The sequence below is a fragment of the Trichechus manatus genome, unplaced genomic scaffold (assembly GCF_000243295.1).
Source record: "Trichechus manatus latirostris isolate Lorelei unplaced genomic scaffold, TriManLat1.0 scaffold00019, whole genome shotgun sequence".
NCBI lineage: Eukaryota > Metazoa > Chordata > Mammalia > Sirenia > Trichechidae > Trichechus > Trichechus manatus.
Window position 1 is genome coordinate 10,326,197 of NW_004443955.1, and position 12,841 is coordinate 10,339,037.

General features: G+C 42.4%; 1 protein-coding gene across 1 annotated transcript in view; it reads right to left on the reverse strand.

The window, feature by feature from the left end:
- ENTREP2 (endosomal transmembrane epsin interactor 2) overlaps window positions 1-12,840 on the reverse strand; it is a gene marked incomplete at its 5' end in the record, with an annotated part of 641,425 nt that extends 628,585 nt beyond the window's left edge. Inside the window, one exon of the mRNA XM_012554457.2 lies at window positions 12,631-12,840. Coding sequence (XP_012409911.2) covers window positions 12,631-12,840 — 210 coding nt within the window. The remainder of the gene's footprint in view (window positions 1-12,630) is intronic.
- Between the last annotated feature and the right edge of the window lies 1 nt (window position 12,841).

Genomic DNA, 12,841 nt, shown 5'->3' on the forward strand with positions numbered 1-12,841 from the left:
AGAATAAAGTAGGACTCGCACTACCTGACCTCAGAACGTACTATACAGCTATGATAGTCAAAACAGCCTGGTATTGGTACAACGACAGATACATTGACCAATGGAACAGAATTGAGAACCCAGATGTAAATATCTACCTATGGTCACCTGATCTTCGACAAGGGCCCAAAGTCCATCAAATGGGAAAAAGTCTTTTTACCAAATGCTGCTGGCAAAGCTGGATGTCCATCTGCAAGAAAATGAAACAGAACCCATATCTCACACTGTATACAAAAACTAATTCAAAATGGATCAAAAACCTAAATATAAAGCCAAAAACTATAAAGTTCGTGGAAGAAAAAATAGGATCAACACTATAGGCCCTAATACACAGCATTAACAGGATAGAAACCATAACCAACAACACACAAACTCCAGAAGATAAGCTAGATAACTGGGATCTTCTAAAAACCACACATTTATGCTCATCAAAAGACTTCACCAAAAGAGTAAAAAGAGAACCTACAGACTAGGAAAAAGTTTTTGGACATTACAAGTCAGACAAGGGTCTAATCTCTATAGAGAAAATCCAATACCTCTACTACAACAAGACAAATAATCCAATTAAAAATTTGGTAAAGGAAATGAACAGACACTTCACCAAAGAAGACATTTAAGCAGCCAACAGACACATGAAGAAATGCTCGCGATCACTAGCCATTAGAGAAATGCAAATTAAAACCACAACGAGAACCCGGCATTAGTGGCACGAATCAAAAAAACTGGAAATAACAAATGTTGGAGAGGCTGCAGAGAGAACAGAACTCTTATGCACTGCTGGTGGGAATACAAAATGATACAACCATTTTGGAAAATGATATGGTTCTTTGTTAGAAAGCTAGCAACAGAAATACCATATGATCCAACAATCCCACTCCTAGGAATATATCCCAGAGAAATAAGAGCCGTCACATGAACAGACATATGCACACCCATGTTCACTGCAGCATTGTTCACAATAGCAAAACGATGGAAACAACCTAGATGCCCATCAACAGATGAATGAATAAACAAACTATTGTACATACACACAACTGAATAGTATGCAACGATAAAAAACGATTAATGTGTGAAGCATCTCACAACCTGGATGAATCTGGAAGACATTATGCTGAGTGAAATAAGTGAGTCACAAAAGGACAAATATTGTATGAAGTCTCTACTATAAAAACTCATGAAAAAGTTTACACACAAAAAGAAACAATCTTTGTTGGTTGCCAGGGATGGGAGGGGTGGGGGGTAAATACTAAATAGACAATAGATATGTGGTCACTTTGGTGAAAGGTAAGACAGTACACAATACTGAGGAAGCCAGCATAACTTGTACAAGGAAACGTTACAAAAGCTCCATAGACACATCCAAACTCCCTGAGGGACTGAACTGCTGGGTGGAGGGCTGTGGGGACCATGGTCTCGGGGAACTTCTAGCTCAATTGGCATAACACACTTTATAAAGAAAATGTTCTACATTCTACCTTGGTAAGTAGCATCTGGGGTCTTAAAAGCCTGTAAGCAGCCATCTAAGATACTCCAATGGTCTCACCCCTTCGTCAGCAAGAGAGAATGGAGAAAACAAGATAGAAGGGAAAGATAAGTCCAAAGGACTAATGGACCACAACTACCACAGCCTCCACCAGACTGAGTACAGTAAAACTAGATGGCACCCGGCTACCACCACAACAGAGGGTCCTGGACAGAGCTGGAGAAAAATATAGAACAAAATTCTAACTCACAAAAATAATACCAGACTTACTGGTCTGACAGAGACTGGAGAAACCCCGAGAGTATGGCCCCTGGACACCCTTTTAGCTCAGTAATGAAGTCACTCCCGAGGTTCACCATTCAGCCAAAGATTAGACAGCTCCATAAAACAAAACGAGACTAATGTGGCACAACAGTCCAGGGACAAGGACTAGAAGGCAGGAGATCACAGGAAAGCTGATACCAGGAAACCCAAGGTTGAGAAGGGACAGTGTTGACATGTTGTGGGGTTGTTATCCATTGTCATAAAACAATATGTGTACTAACTGTTTAAGGAGAAACTATTTGTTCTGTAAACCTTCATCTAAAGTACAGTAAAAAAAAAAAGAGGCATAAAAAGTGACATTACATTATGATAAAAGAGTCAATTTACAAAGAAGACACACGATCGTACATGTGTACGCACCTAACAAAAGAGTATCAAAATAAATGGAGCAAAAATTCAGAATTATAGTAAGACACTTTAAAATTTCTCTCAGTAACAGAACTAATAGAAAATCATCAAAGATATAGATGAAGTGAACAATGCCATTGTTATGGATTGAACTGTGTCCCCCAGAAATGTGAGTCAACTTGGTTAGACCACGTTTCCCAGTATTGTGTTGTTGTCCTCCATTTTGTGATCTGATATAATTTTCCTATGTGTTGTAAATCCTAACCTCTATGATGTTAATGAGGCAGGATTAGAGGCAGTTATGTTAATGAGGCAGGACACAATCTACAGGATTAGGGTGTATCTTGAGTCAATCTCTTTTGAGATATAAAAGAGAGAAGTGAGCAGTGAGGCGAGGTACCTCATTACCACCAAGCAAGAAGAAGCTGAAGCGGAGTGCATCCTTTGGACCCAGAGTCCCTGGGCCTGAAGCTCCTAGACCAGGGGAAGATTGATGACAAGGCCCTTCCCCTAGAACTGACAGAGAGAGGAATGCGTTCCCCTCAAGCTGGCGCCCTGAATTCAGATTTCTAACCTCCTAGATTGTGAGAGAATAAATTTCTGTTTGTTAAAGCCATTCATTTGTGGTATTTCTGTTACAGCAGCACTAGATAACTAAAACAACCATCAACCAACTAAATGTTAATGACATTTATAGAACACCCCATCCAAAAAAAAAGTATAATACATTCTTTACATTTACATATAAAACATTCACCAGGATACACCCTACTCTGGGTCACAAAACAAATAACTATTTTCAAAATTCAAATCACAGGAAACATGTCCTCTAATCACAATGGAAAACCATAAAAAATCAAATGTATTGCCATCGAGTCAATTCTAACTCATAAAGGAAATACACTAGAAATCAATAACAGTAACATAAGAGGAACATATCCAAACATTTACAATTAAATGATATATGGGTCAAAGAAAAAGTCTCCAGGGAAATTAGAAAATGCTTTAAACTAAATGAAAATAAAAACAAAAATATAATTTATCAAAATTTGCAGGATGCAGCCAAAACAGTGCTTAGAGGGATGTTTACAGCATTAAAAAAAAATCACATTAGAAAAGAAAAAAGTCTCAAATAAATGATTTAAGCTTCTAAAGTAAGAAATTAAGAGGAGCAAAACAAACACAGAGCAAGGAGAAGGTAGAGGGAAAAAAAAACTAAAGACAGGATTAGAAATCAATGAAATTAAAAAAAGAAAATAGAGAATATAAATGAAACAAAAAGCTTGTTCTGTAAAAAAATTAGTAAAATTTATAAACTTCTGGCAAGACCGCCAAACAAAAAATAAATAAATTTCAATATAAATCTCAGTAGGATTTTTTTACAAACAGAAACAAGTGGATTCCAAAATTTATTTGGAAAGGTAAAGGAACTGTAAGAACCAAAACAATTTTGAAAAAGAATAAAGTGAGAGGAAAAACATTACTCAGTAGCAAATTATCAACATCAGGAATGAAAGCAGGATTTGCCACTACAGACTCTACATAATTAAGAGTATAACGCTATACAATAATTCAACAACTCAAAAGAATGAATCCCTTGAAAACTACAAACTATCAAATTTCCAAGATGAAATAGATAACTACTATGGATTGAATGTGTCCCCAAAAATACGTGTTGCAAATCCTACCACTTGTGGTTATAATCCCATTTGGGAATAGGGTTTTCTCTGTCACGTTAATGAGGCAGTATTAGTGTAAGATGCGTCTTAAATCAATCTCATTTGAGATATAAAAGAGCAAAAGGAGCAAGCAGCAAGAAAGCACAAATGCGGGGAGATAGTGCCACACCACATGAGATCTTTAAGGAACCAAAAAACAGAAGCTGAAAAGAAACAAGGACCTTTCCCCAGAGCCGAGAGAGAAAGCCTTCCCCTAGGGCTGGTGTTCTGAATTCAGACTTCTACCCTCCTCAACTGTGAGAAAATAAATCTGTTAAAGCCACCCACTTGTGGTATTTCTGTTATAGCAGCACTAGATAGCTAACAAAGTAACCTAAATAGTCCTCTAACTATTAAAGAAATTGATTTGTAGTTTAAACCCTTCTGAAAAAGAAACCCACAGGCCCACATGCTTCCCGTAGCAAATTCTACCAAATATTTAAAGAAAAAATAGCACTGATTCTATATACTCTCTTTCAGGAAAAAAAATAAACACGTCCCAACTAATTTAATGAGGCCAGTATTATCCTGATACAAGAACCAGACAAAAACAGCACAAGAAAAGAAAACTACAGACTGATATCCTCCATGAGCACAGATGCAAAATCCTCAGCAAAATATTTTCAAATCAAATCCAAAAAAAAAAAAAGACCAAGTGGATTAACTTGACAATGCATGGTTTGATATTTTAAAAATCAATCAATGTAATCCACTATACTAACAGTCTGAAACAGAAACAAAACGTATGATACATATGACCATTTTAATTGATGCAGAAAAAGTATCTGACAAAACTCAACATCCATGCATGACAAAAACTCTCAACAAACAAGAGAAAGGAACTTCCTCAATATGATTTAAAAAAAAAAAAAAAAAAAAAACCTACAGCTAACATTATATTTAATGGGAAAAGACTGAAAGGGCCCTGGTGGCACCAGCCACTCCACAGCAAAAGATGTGGCAGTCTGCTTTCATAAAGATTTACTGCCTTGGAAACCCTATGGGACATTTCTACTCTATCCTATAGGGTCCCTATGAGTTGGAATCAACTCGACAGCGGTGGGTTTCGATTTTGTACTCATACATGATGTTTGTCTGTGTAGAAACTCCCAGGGAATCCACAACACACACACCTCCTAGAACATATAAGTGAATTTAGCAAGGTTACAAGATACAAGGTCAACACACACACACAAAGAAATCAACTGTATTTCTATATACTGGCAATGAATAACTGGAAATCAAAATTTTAAAAGCAATTTATAAAATCCACTTACAGTGTGCTCTGGGTCGTATTGACATTTTCACAAAATTAAATCTTCCAATCTATGAATACAGATTTATTTAGATCTATTTTAGTCTATGGCAACAATGTTTTCATTGTATAAGTCCTTTACATCCCTGGTTAGGCCTATTCCTAGGTATTTTATTTCTACATAGTTCATCTACCATACCTGACTCCATCACTGGAGTCACTACTGGGCTATATACCTAAAAAACACAAGTCATGAAACTAAGGTCCTAAGCCTTCAAACCCAGAAAACCAATCCCACAAGGTGTTTGGTTATGTCTAAGAAGTACCTGTAACTGTGTCCCCTATGTGGTTTATTATATATACAGATATACATGCATGCACACACATACCTGTATGTACATATCCTATAGATACATCTAACTGTACACACATTTTCATACCCATACAGATATACATCTATAAACATATCTGTGCAACAACACATTTTTTTGGTTGTTGTGGGTGTGACTGCAAAATTGTATTTGTCATATCCTTTACCAAAAACATCCTTTTTTCTTGTACACTTCTCAGTGACATCATTTACCTGGTTCAGGCTATGTGCACTTCACCCACATTCAATCCTACCTTTCCCATTACCAGAAATGACAAGTATTTACTATGTTGAGAGTGCTTCCCTCTCTACCCCCTCCCACCTATCCCTGGTAACAACCAATGAGTGTTGGTTTCTGTATGTATATGTCTATACTTGTCTTCTTATAAAAGTGCAATCATACAATTTTTGTCCTTTTGTGATTGACTTATTTCACTCAGCATAATGTCCTCTAGATTCATCCACATTATATTTCAAGGACTCACCATTACTCTTTATGGCTACGTAGTATTCCATTGTGTGTATGTACCACATTTTGTTTATCCATTCATCCACTGATGGGCACTTAGGCTGTTTCCATCTTTTTGCTATTGTGAATAGTGCCACAGCGAACACAGGTGGGCATATGTCTGTCCATGTCTCTTTTATTAGATCTCTAGGGTATATACCTAGGAGTGGAACTGCTGAATCATAAGGTATTTCTACTTCTAGCTTTTTGAGGAAGTGCCATACCATTTTCCATAGTGATTGTTATGGATTGAATTGTGTCCCCCAAAAAATGTGTCAACTTGGCTAGTCCGTAATTCCCAATACTGTGTGACTGTCCACCATTCTGTCATCTGTGATGGTTAAGACTGTATGTCAACTTGGCTAGACCATTATTCCCAGTGTTTTAGTAGTTGTGTAATGTTGTGATCACCCCCATGATGGAATATGCTGAGCGGTACTGGCGGAGGCGGGGCCTGTGGCAGCTCACCACCCTCTCAGTTTCCTCTCTCTGCCTTCCGCCATTTACCTTCAGCCTGCTCGCCTTGCCAAGGTTTTTGGCTTGTTCCAGACCCAGCAGCTGCCTCTTGTTGTCTCACTTCCGGTTTGTGGGATTTGAGGTAGCAGCTTACCTGCTGATTTCAGAATTCGTCGAACTTCTCAGCCTGCAAGCAAGAGTTTGGTTCTCCGACCTGCCGACCTTGGGTTCGCCAGCCCCTGCAGCGACCTGAATCAGGAGAAACCTCGCAGTCTTGTCTGCTGATCTTGGAATTCACTGACCTTCACAGCCTGTGAGCGGGAGCCCCCCTCCGACCTGCCGACCTTGGGTTCACCAGCTTCTGCGGCTACGTGAACTGGGAGAGGCCTCTACCCTGATCTGTGAACTTGGGACGTTTTAGCCTCTACAATTGCGTGAGCTATTTCCTTGATACAAATCTCTCTGTATATATATTTATACGCTTTACTGGTTTTGCTTCTCTAGAGAACCCAGCCTAAGACATCATCTGATGTGATCTTCCTATGTGCTGTAAATCCTACCTGTATGATGTTAATGAGGTGGGATTAGTGGCAGTTGTATTAATGAGGCAGGACTCCAACTACAGGATTAGGTTGTGTCTTAAGTCAATCTCTTTTGAGATATAAAAGAGAGAAGTCGGCAGAGAGACAGGGGGACTGCATACCAGCAAGAAAGCAGGGCTAGGAGCAGGGCGTGTCCTTTGGACCCAGGGGTTCCTGCACAGAGAAGCTCCTAGACCTGGGGAAGACCGATGACAAAGGACCTTCCTCCAGAGCGGACAGAGAAAAGTCTTCTCCTGGAGCTGATGCCTTGAATTCAGACTTCTAGCCTACTAGACTGTGAGAGAATAAACTTCTGTTTGTTGAAGCCATCCACCTGTGGTATTTCCGTTATAGCAGCAGTAGATAACTAAGACAGCGACTGTACCATTTTACAATCCCACCAGCAGTGGATAAGGGTTCCACTCTCCCCACATCCTCACCAGCACTTATTTTCTTTCTTTCTTTCTTTTAATCAGTGCCATTTTTGTAGGGGTAAAATGGACTCTCATTGTGGTTTTGATTTGCGTCTCTCTAATGACTAATGATCATAAGCATCTTTTAATGTGTTTGTTGGCTGCCTCAATGTCCTCTCTGGTGACATGTCTGTCCTTTTCCCATTTTATAACTGGATTGTCTTACTTTTTTTGTTGAGCTGTTGAAGTTGAAACCCAGCTGATTTTTGTGTTAATCTAGTACCCCGTATATTGGCTGAATTCTTCTACTGGTTCCAGCAGCTTTCTTGTGTATTCTTTGGTATTTTCTATATATAGGATCATATCATCTGCAAACAGAGATAGCTTCACTTCTTTCCAGTGAAGCTTTTTCTAGCCTTACTGCTCTGGCTAGGACTTCCAGTTCAATATTGAATAGAAGTGGTGATAGTGGGTATCCTTGTCTTGTTCCTCATTCTCAAGGGGAAGGCTCTCAGTCTTTCACTACTGAATATACTGCTGGTGGTTAGCATTTAAGGCTAGATAAGCAGCACTGTTTGTAGAGGTGTAGAACCGATAAACCAGAATGCTTGTAGGGGAACACCTGAATAAACTGTAATACTCCATACTATGAACTAGTACATTGCCATTAAAAATAATGGGTTATGTCTGGGAATATTTATTACACATTAAATGAAAAAAGAAGTCACAGAGTAATATATGTGGTATAATCCCATCATTGTAATTTTTTTAAAAAAACGAAGAAATATATTCCACATATATATAAATTCTAATAAATTGTTGTGATTGTAGAGGAAAATGTGGAAGGATAACATTAAACAATGCTGGTCTTACTGGTTTTTGTTAGTTGTTGTGGAGTCACCTCCAACTCACGGTAATCCCATGTACAAAAGAATAAAACACTGCCCTGTCCTGCGCCATCTTCACAATGTTCAGTATGCTAGAATCCATTGCTGTAACCACTGTGTACTTTGAGTGCCTTCCAACTATGCAGGACAGTGTTCTGTTGTGATCCATAGGGCTTTCATTGGCTAATTTTCAGTAGCAGATTGCCAGGTCTGTCTTAGTCTAGAAGCTCCACTGAAACCTGTCCACCATGGTGACCCTGCTGTTATTGGAAATACTGGTGGCACAACTTTCAGCATCATAGCAATATGCAAGCCACCACAGTATAACAAACTGACAGATAGGTGGTGGTTACCTATGGGTAAATGGGGTAGAAGGAGGCACTGGCTATCATTTCATTTTTATATACTTCCTTGTATTCAGCTATTGCAACAAGCACATATGGCTTTCAGAGTATGAAAAAAATCCAATGGAATTACTTTTAAAGGAAAAAAGTACACTCAGTCAGTGAGCGTCCAATGACTACGTCTGTATCAGCATATGTAATTCACAATGTACTTGTTTGTCTGATATCCTGGGCATTAGTATAATTTCAAAGAAAATAATGAAGCGACGCTATTAAAGGGTAACTACTCAAGATCTCACCTAGCTCTGTTACTCTTCTCAACTGTTGATGCAGATCATCACCTCTCAACATGAGCAGGACACTCATCCCCAGGGAACCAATCCACCTCCTAACTCGCTGGATGGCACGGTCCCCAGGGCAGGAACACCATCTGAAGGTGGGGTCCTCAAAGGCCGGGAACTGGCCAGCTCTGCGTTCATCACAGCATCTGTTCCCTCCTCCCTGACCTGCCACCTCCTCAACTGTCTCCAACTTTGCCAAGGTCCTCCCTCCCAACCTTAAACCTCAACTTCCCTCCTCTCCCCCTTCCAACCTCTCTTGTATCTTTACCTTCCCACCCATGGTTTGTGCTTTTCCTAAGAAACAGAAAGTGTTGCCAAGGCTGACCCCCTTACCACCATGCTTTATTCCCTCCCCTTCCACCTCTGCTCTGCAGGCAGTCAAGTCTAGTGGTTAGGAGCACGACCCCCATGTCAGAGTGGCTGAGTTCAAACCTGACACTGGCACTTCTTACCTGAGTGACCTTGGGCAAGTCGCTTACCCCCTCTTCACCTAAGTTTACTCAGCAGAAGCTGCCAAGACTTCTCAAGGGTTAGGCCAGAACTGAGACAGCATCAATTGTACTCTATTCTACTGGCTAAAGCAAGTCAGAGGCCCAGTCCAGATTCAAGCGGAGGGAACTGCACAAGAAAACTGCACGGGACACACAGTCCACAGGGCGGGCAACATGCTTAACATGTGGCATGCAGTAGGCACTCAATAAATGAGCTGTTATCCTTAGGTATTATTTTTCCTTAAATACAACACAGTTGTCTTTACAATGGTTCTTCACCCTGTACAAACCGTAGAGAAGGCCTGGAAGACCAGGGATTGCTAAACAGCACACATGTCTCACTTTAGAAGATACAGTGGAACCATTGTGTGGCCCTAGGCCTCACAGAGCGGATTTCAGTATAAAGCAAATCATCTGTTGTTGTGTGACATCAAGTCAATTCTGACTCATAATGACCCTCAAGGATAGAGTAGAACTGCCCCACAGGGTTTCCTAGGCTGAAATCCTTATGGGAGCAGATTGCCAGGTCTTTTCTCCCACAGAGCAGCTGGTGGGTTCAAACCACCGACCTTTCAGTTCGCAGCCAAGCACTTAACCATTGCGCAACCAGGGCTCCTTGCAAACCACCCTAGTCATTCTTAAGTGAAGAACATCACTGCAAAGTCGTTTCACAGATTCACAGTACCAGAGGGCAGGCATACAGCAAGGGGCCAGTGTTCTCCACTCACAGCCATGCTAACCTGCAAACCTGTTCCAACATAAATGAAACCACACACCATTTCTGTAAAGTGTGAGAAAATGAGAAAAGGTATATGCTGTACTGAAGGAATTTTAAAGGTACCTGTGGCAGACTGTTTGAGGAAAGAAAATGAACTCACGAGAAAAATGGATGAAATGGTGGGAGGCTGGAGAGATGGGAGATCGACCCGGGGCAGAAGTGACCTTAAAATCACTAAAATGAAAACAGATTTGGTTGTGTTCTTTGTTGCTTCCCCAGAGCCTAGAAGACTGTCTGCATACAGCAAGTGCTCAATAAACACTTGTGGAATTACTCTGAATCATGGGAAGTCAGGACTAACAGGTTAACAGTTGTTGAAAGGAATAAAGTTGGAAATCCAAACTGGATTATTGTTCCAAATATTTACTTAACTCCTTACACTAAAATGTAGTGAATGCCCAATTAGTATTTATTGTTAAAATGCAGCTCTCTTTCCATGTTCTTAGGAGCACCAATGCCATGTTGTTGTTGTCATCAAGTTGATTCCAACTCATAGGGACCCAATAGGACAGAGTAGGACTGCCCCATAGGGTTTCCTAGGCTGTAATCTTTACAGGAGCAGATTGCCAGGTCTTTTCTCCTGCAGAGTGGCTGGTGAGTTCGAACCACCAATGCCATAAACCAAAAAAAACCAAACCCATTGCCATCGAGTCGATTCCAACTCATAGCGACCCTATAGGACAGAGTAGAACTGCCCCATTCGGTTTCCAAGGAGCAGCTGGTGGATTTGAACCGTCAACCTTTTGGTGAGCAGCTAAACACTTAACTACTGCGCCACCAGGGCTGTATCCAGGGAGGTGTCAGGAAGTGAAGCTCATGTACCAGTCTGCCACCTGTAAGCTGGTTCCAGCAGACATAAACCTCAGTATTCACAAGACAGATGACATGAAAACAATGCATATTAAATAATGCTAAAAATTGAGCAACAGATGTGTGAAGATTAAATATAGTGGAGCATTTGAATCATGGCTCCCTGTTCCTGCCTGCATTCTCCTCTCTTTCATTTGAACACTCTGAGCTGTGACCACACATTCTGTTGTTCCTAATCAGCTCTCCAAGGCCCACCTTTGCTCTGAAATAAGCTTTGAAAATAAATACCCCCATTAGGATGAATGACCACACCTGTAACTCAGGGTGGTCTAGAGTCAGTTTGGCTAAGATCTCCTTTTAAAAGCCTCATAATGGACTTAGAGAACAAAGGCCATCACACACACACGCACAAAAGCAAAACTGGACAGAATTTTTAACTTCAAAAATCTAGAACAAATAGCTAGCAAACATTAACTATAAAGGCTTGATTTAAATTTCTGCAGATGGAATTGAAACATACTGAATTTACAGTTTAAGCCTATAAGATGTACATCAGCACCATAAACCAAATATAGATACAGATGTCAAGAGTTCTCCTAAGTGTCTCTCTTTATCGACTCTGCATATATTTTCCCATTTCCACATGTCCATTCTTCAAAATGCTATAAAATGCCACATATTAACTCTTGGGGACAATCATTTTCTTTAATAGTGGCTTTAATACATGGCTTTCTCTTATGGAGGTTTGTTACTCATTGTTTCTCTAATTTGGGGGTCAACAGCTGAAAATCGGTCATCTTCGTGGTCTAGAGAACACGCCTCCCTTGCCCCCATGCCGAACGCTGGTCGCCGGCCCAGTCCCGCTGCCCACAGAGCACGCCGTTCGGGCGAACGCGGGAAACGCCAAGCGCCCGACGGCAAGTCGGCGAGTGACCATGGGGCAGGGGAGCTGGGCCGGCTAATGCCCGCTGCCCGGACTGGCCAGTAATCTGACTGGATGCGCCCCTGCTCCCAGACACGGCCGCTGCAAGGGCGACATGCACGCGGAGACGCAGATCCCGAACCCAGGGCGACCGCCCGCGGTTCGCACTCCACCTCCCTGCCTAGGACGCGGGCGGCCGGCTGGTTAAAAGCCGCACCGAGCCGGCGAGGCCGAGCTCCCGACCCCAGGCCCCTGCCCGCGAAGCCCCGGGGCCCGGCCGCCGGCCCAGCCCCGGTGCCCCGCTGACGGCTCTCACCCCCGCGCGGTCCCGCCCGCCGCTGCGGCTCGGCGAGGGCGAGCGCTGGCGGCTGTGTCCTCTAAGAAAAGTAACTCCGGGATCACCGCACTGGCAAAAGGAGAGCAACGCTCCGGGAACGGCTACCCTCGCTCCCTAGAGTTGACTGCCCAGAGTTTGAAAATGCACCGCTTTGCGCTTGGCCCCTCGGCGCTCCCGCCCAACTTGGCCGCAGCCCTCTGCCCGCAGGAGCCCGCGGGCACTCACCGAGAAGCCAGCCCAGAAGGGGCAGGAGTGGCGGACGCGGGCCGAGGTGGTGAGCGCCAGCGCGGCGAAGCTGACGGCCACGATGAGGCATCCGAGCGCCATCTGCGTGGCCCCGAGCGCCAGCACGATACGGGAGCGGCCCGGACACTCACGCAGGCGGGACAGGCTGCGGGGCAGCCCGGCGGGGCGCAGCGCGCGGGGGCCGCCGGCC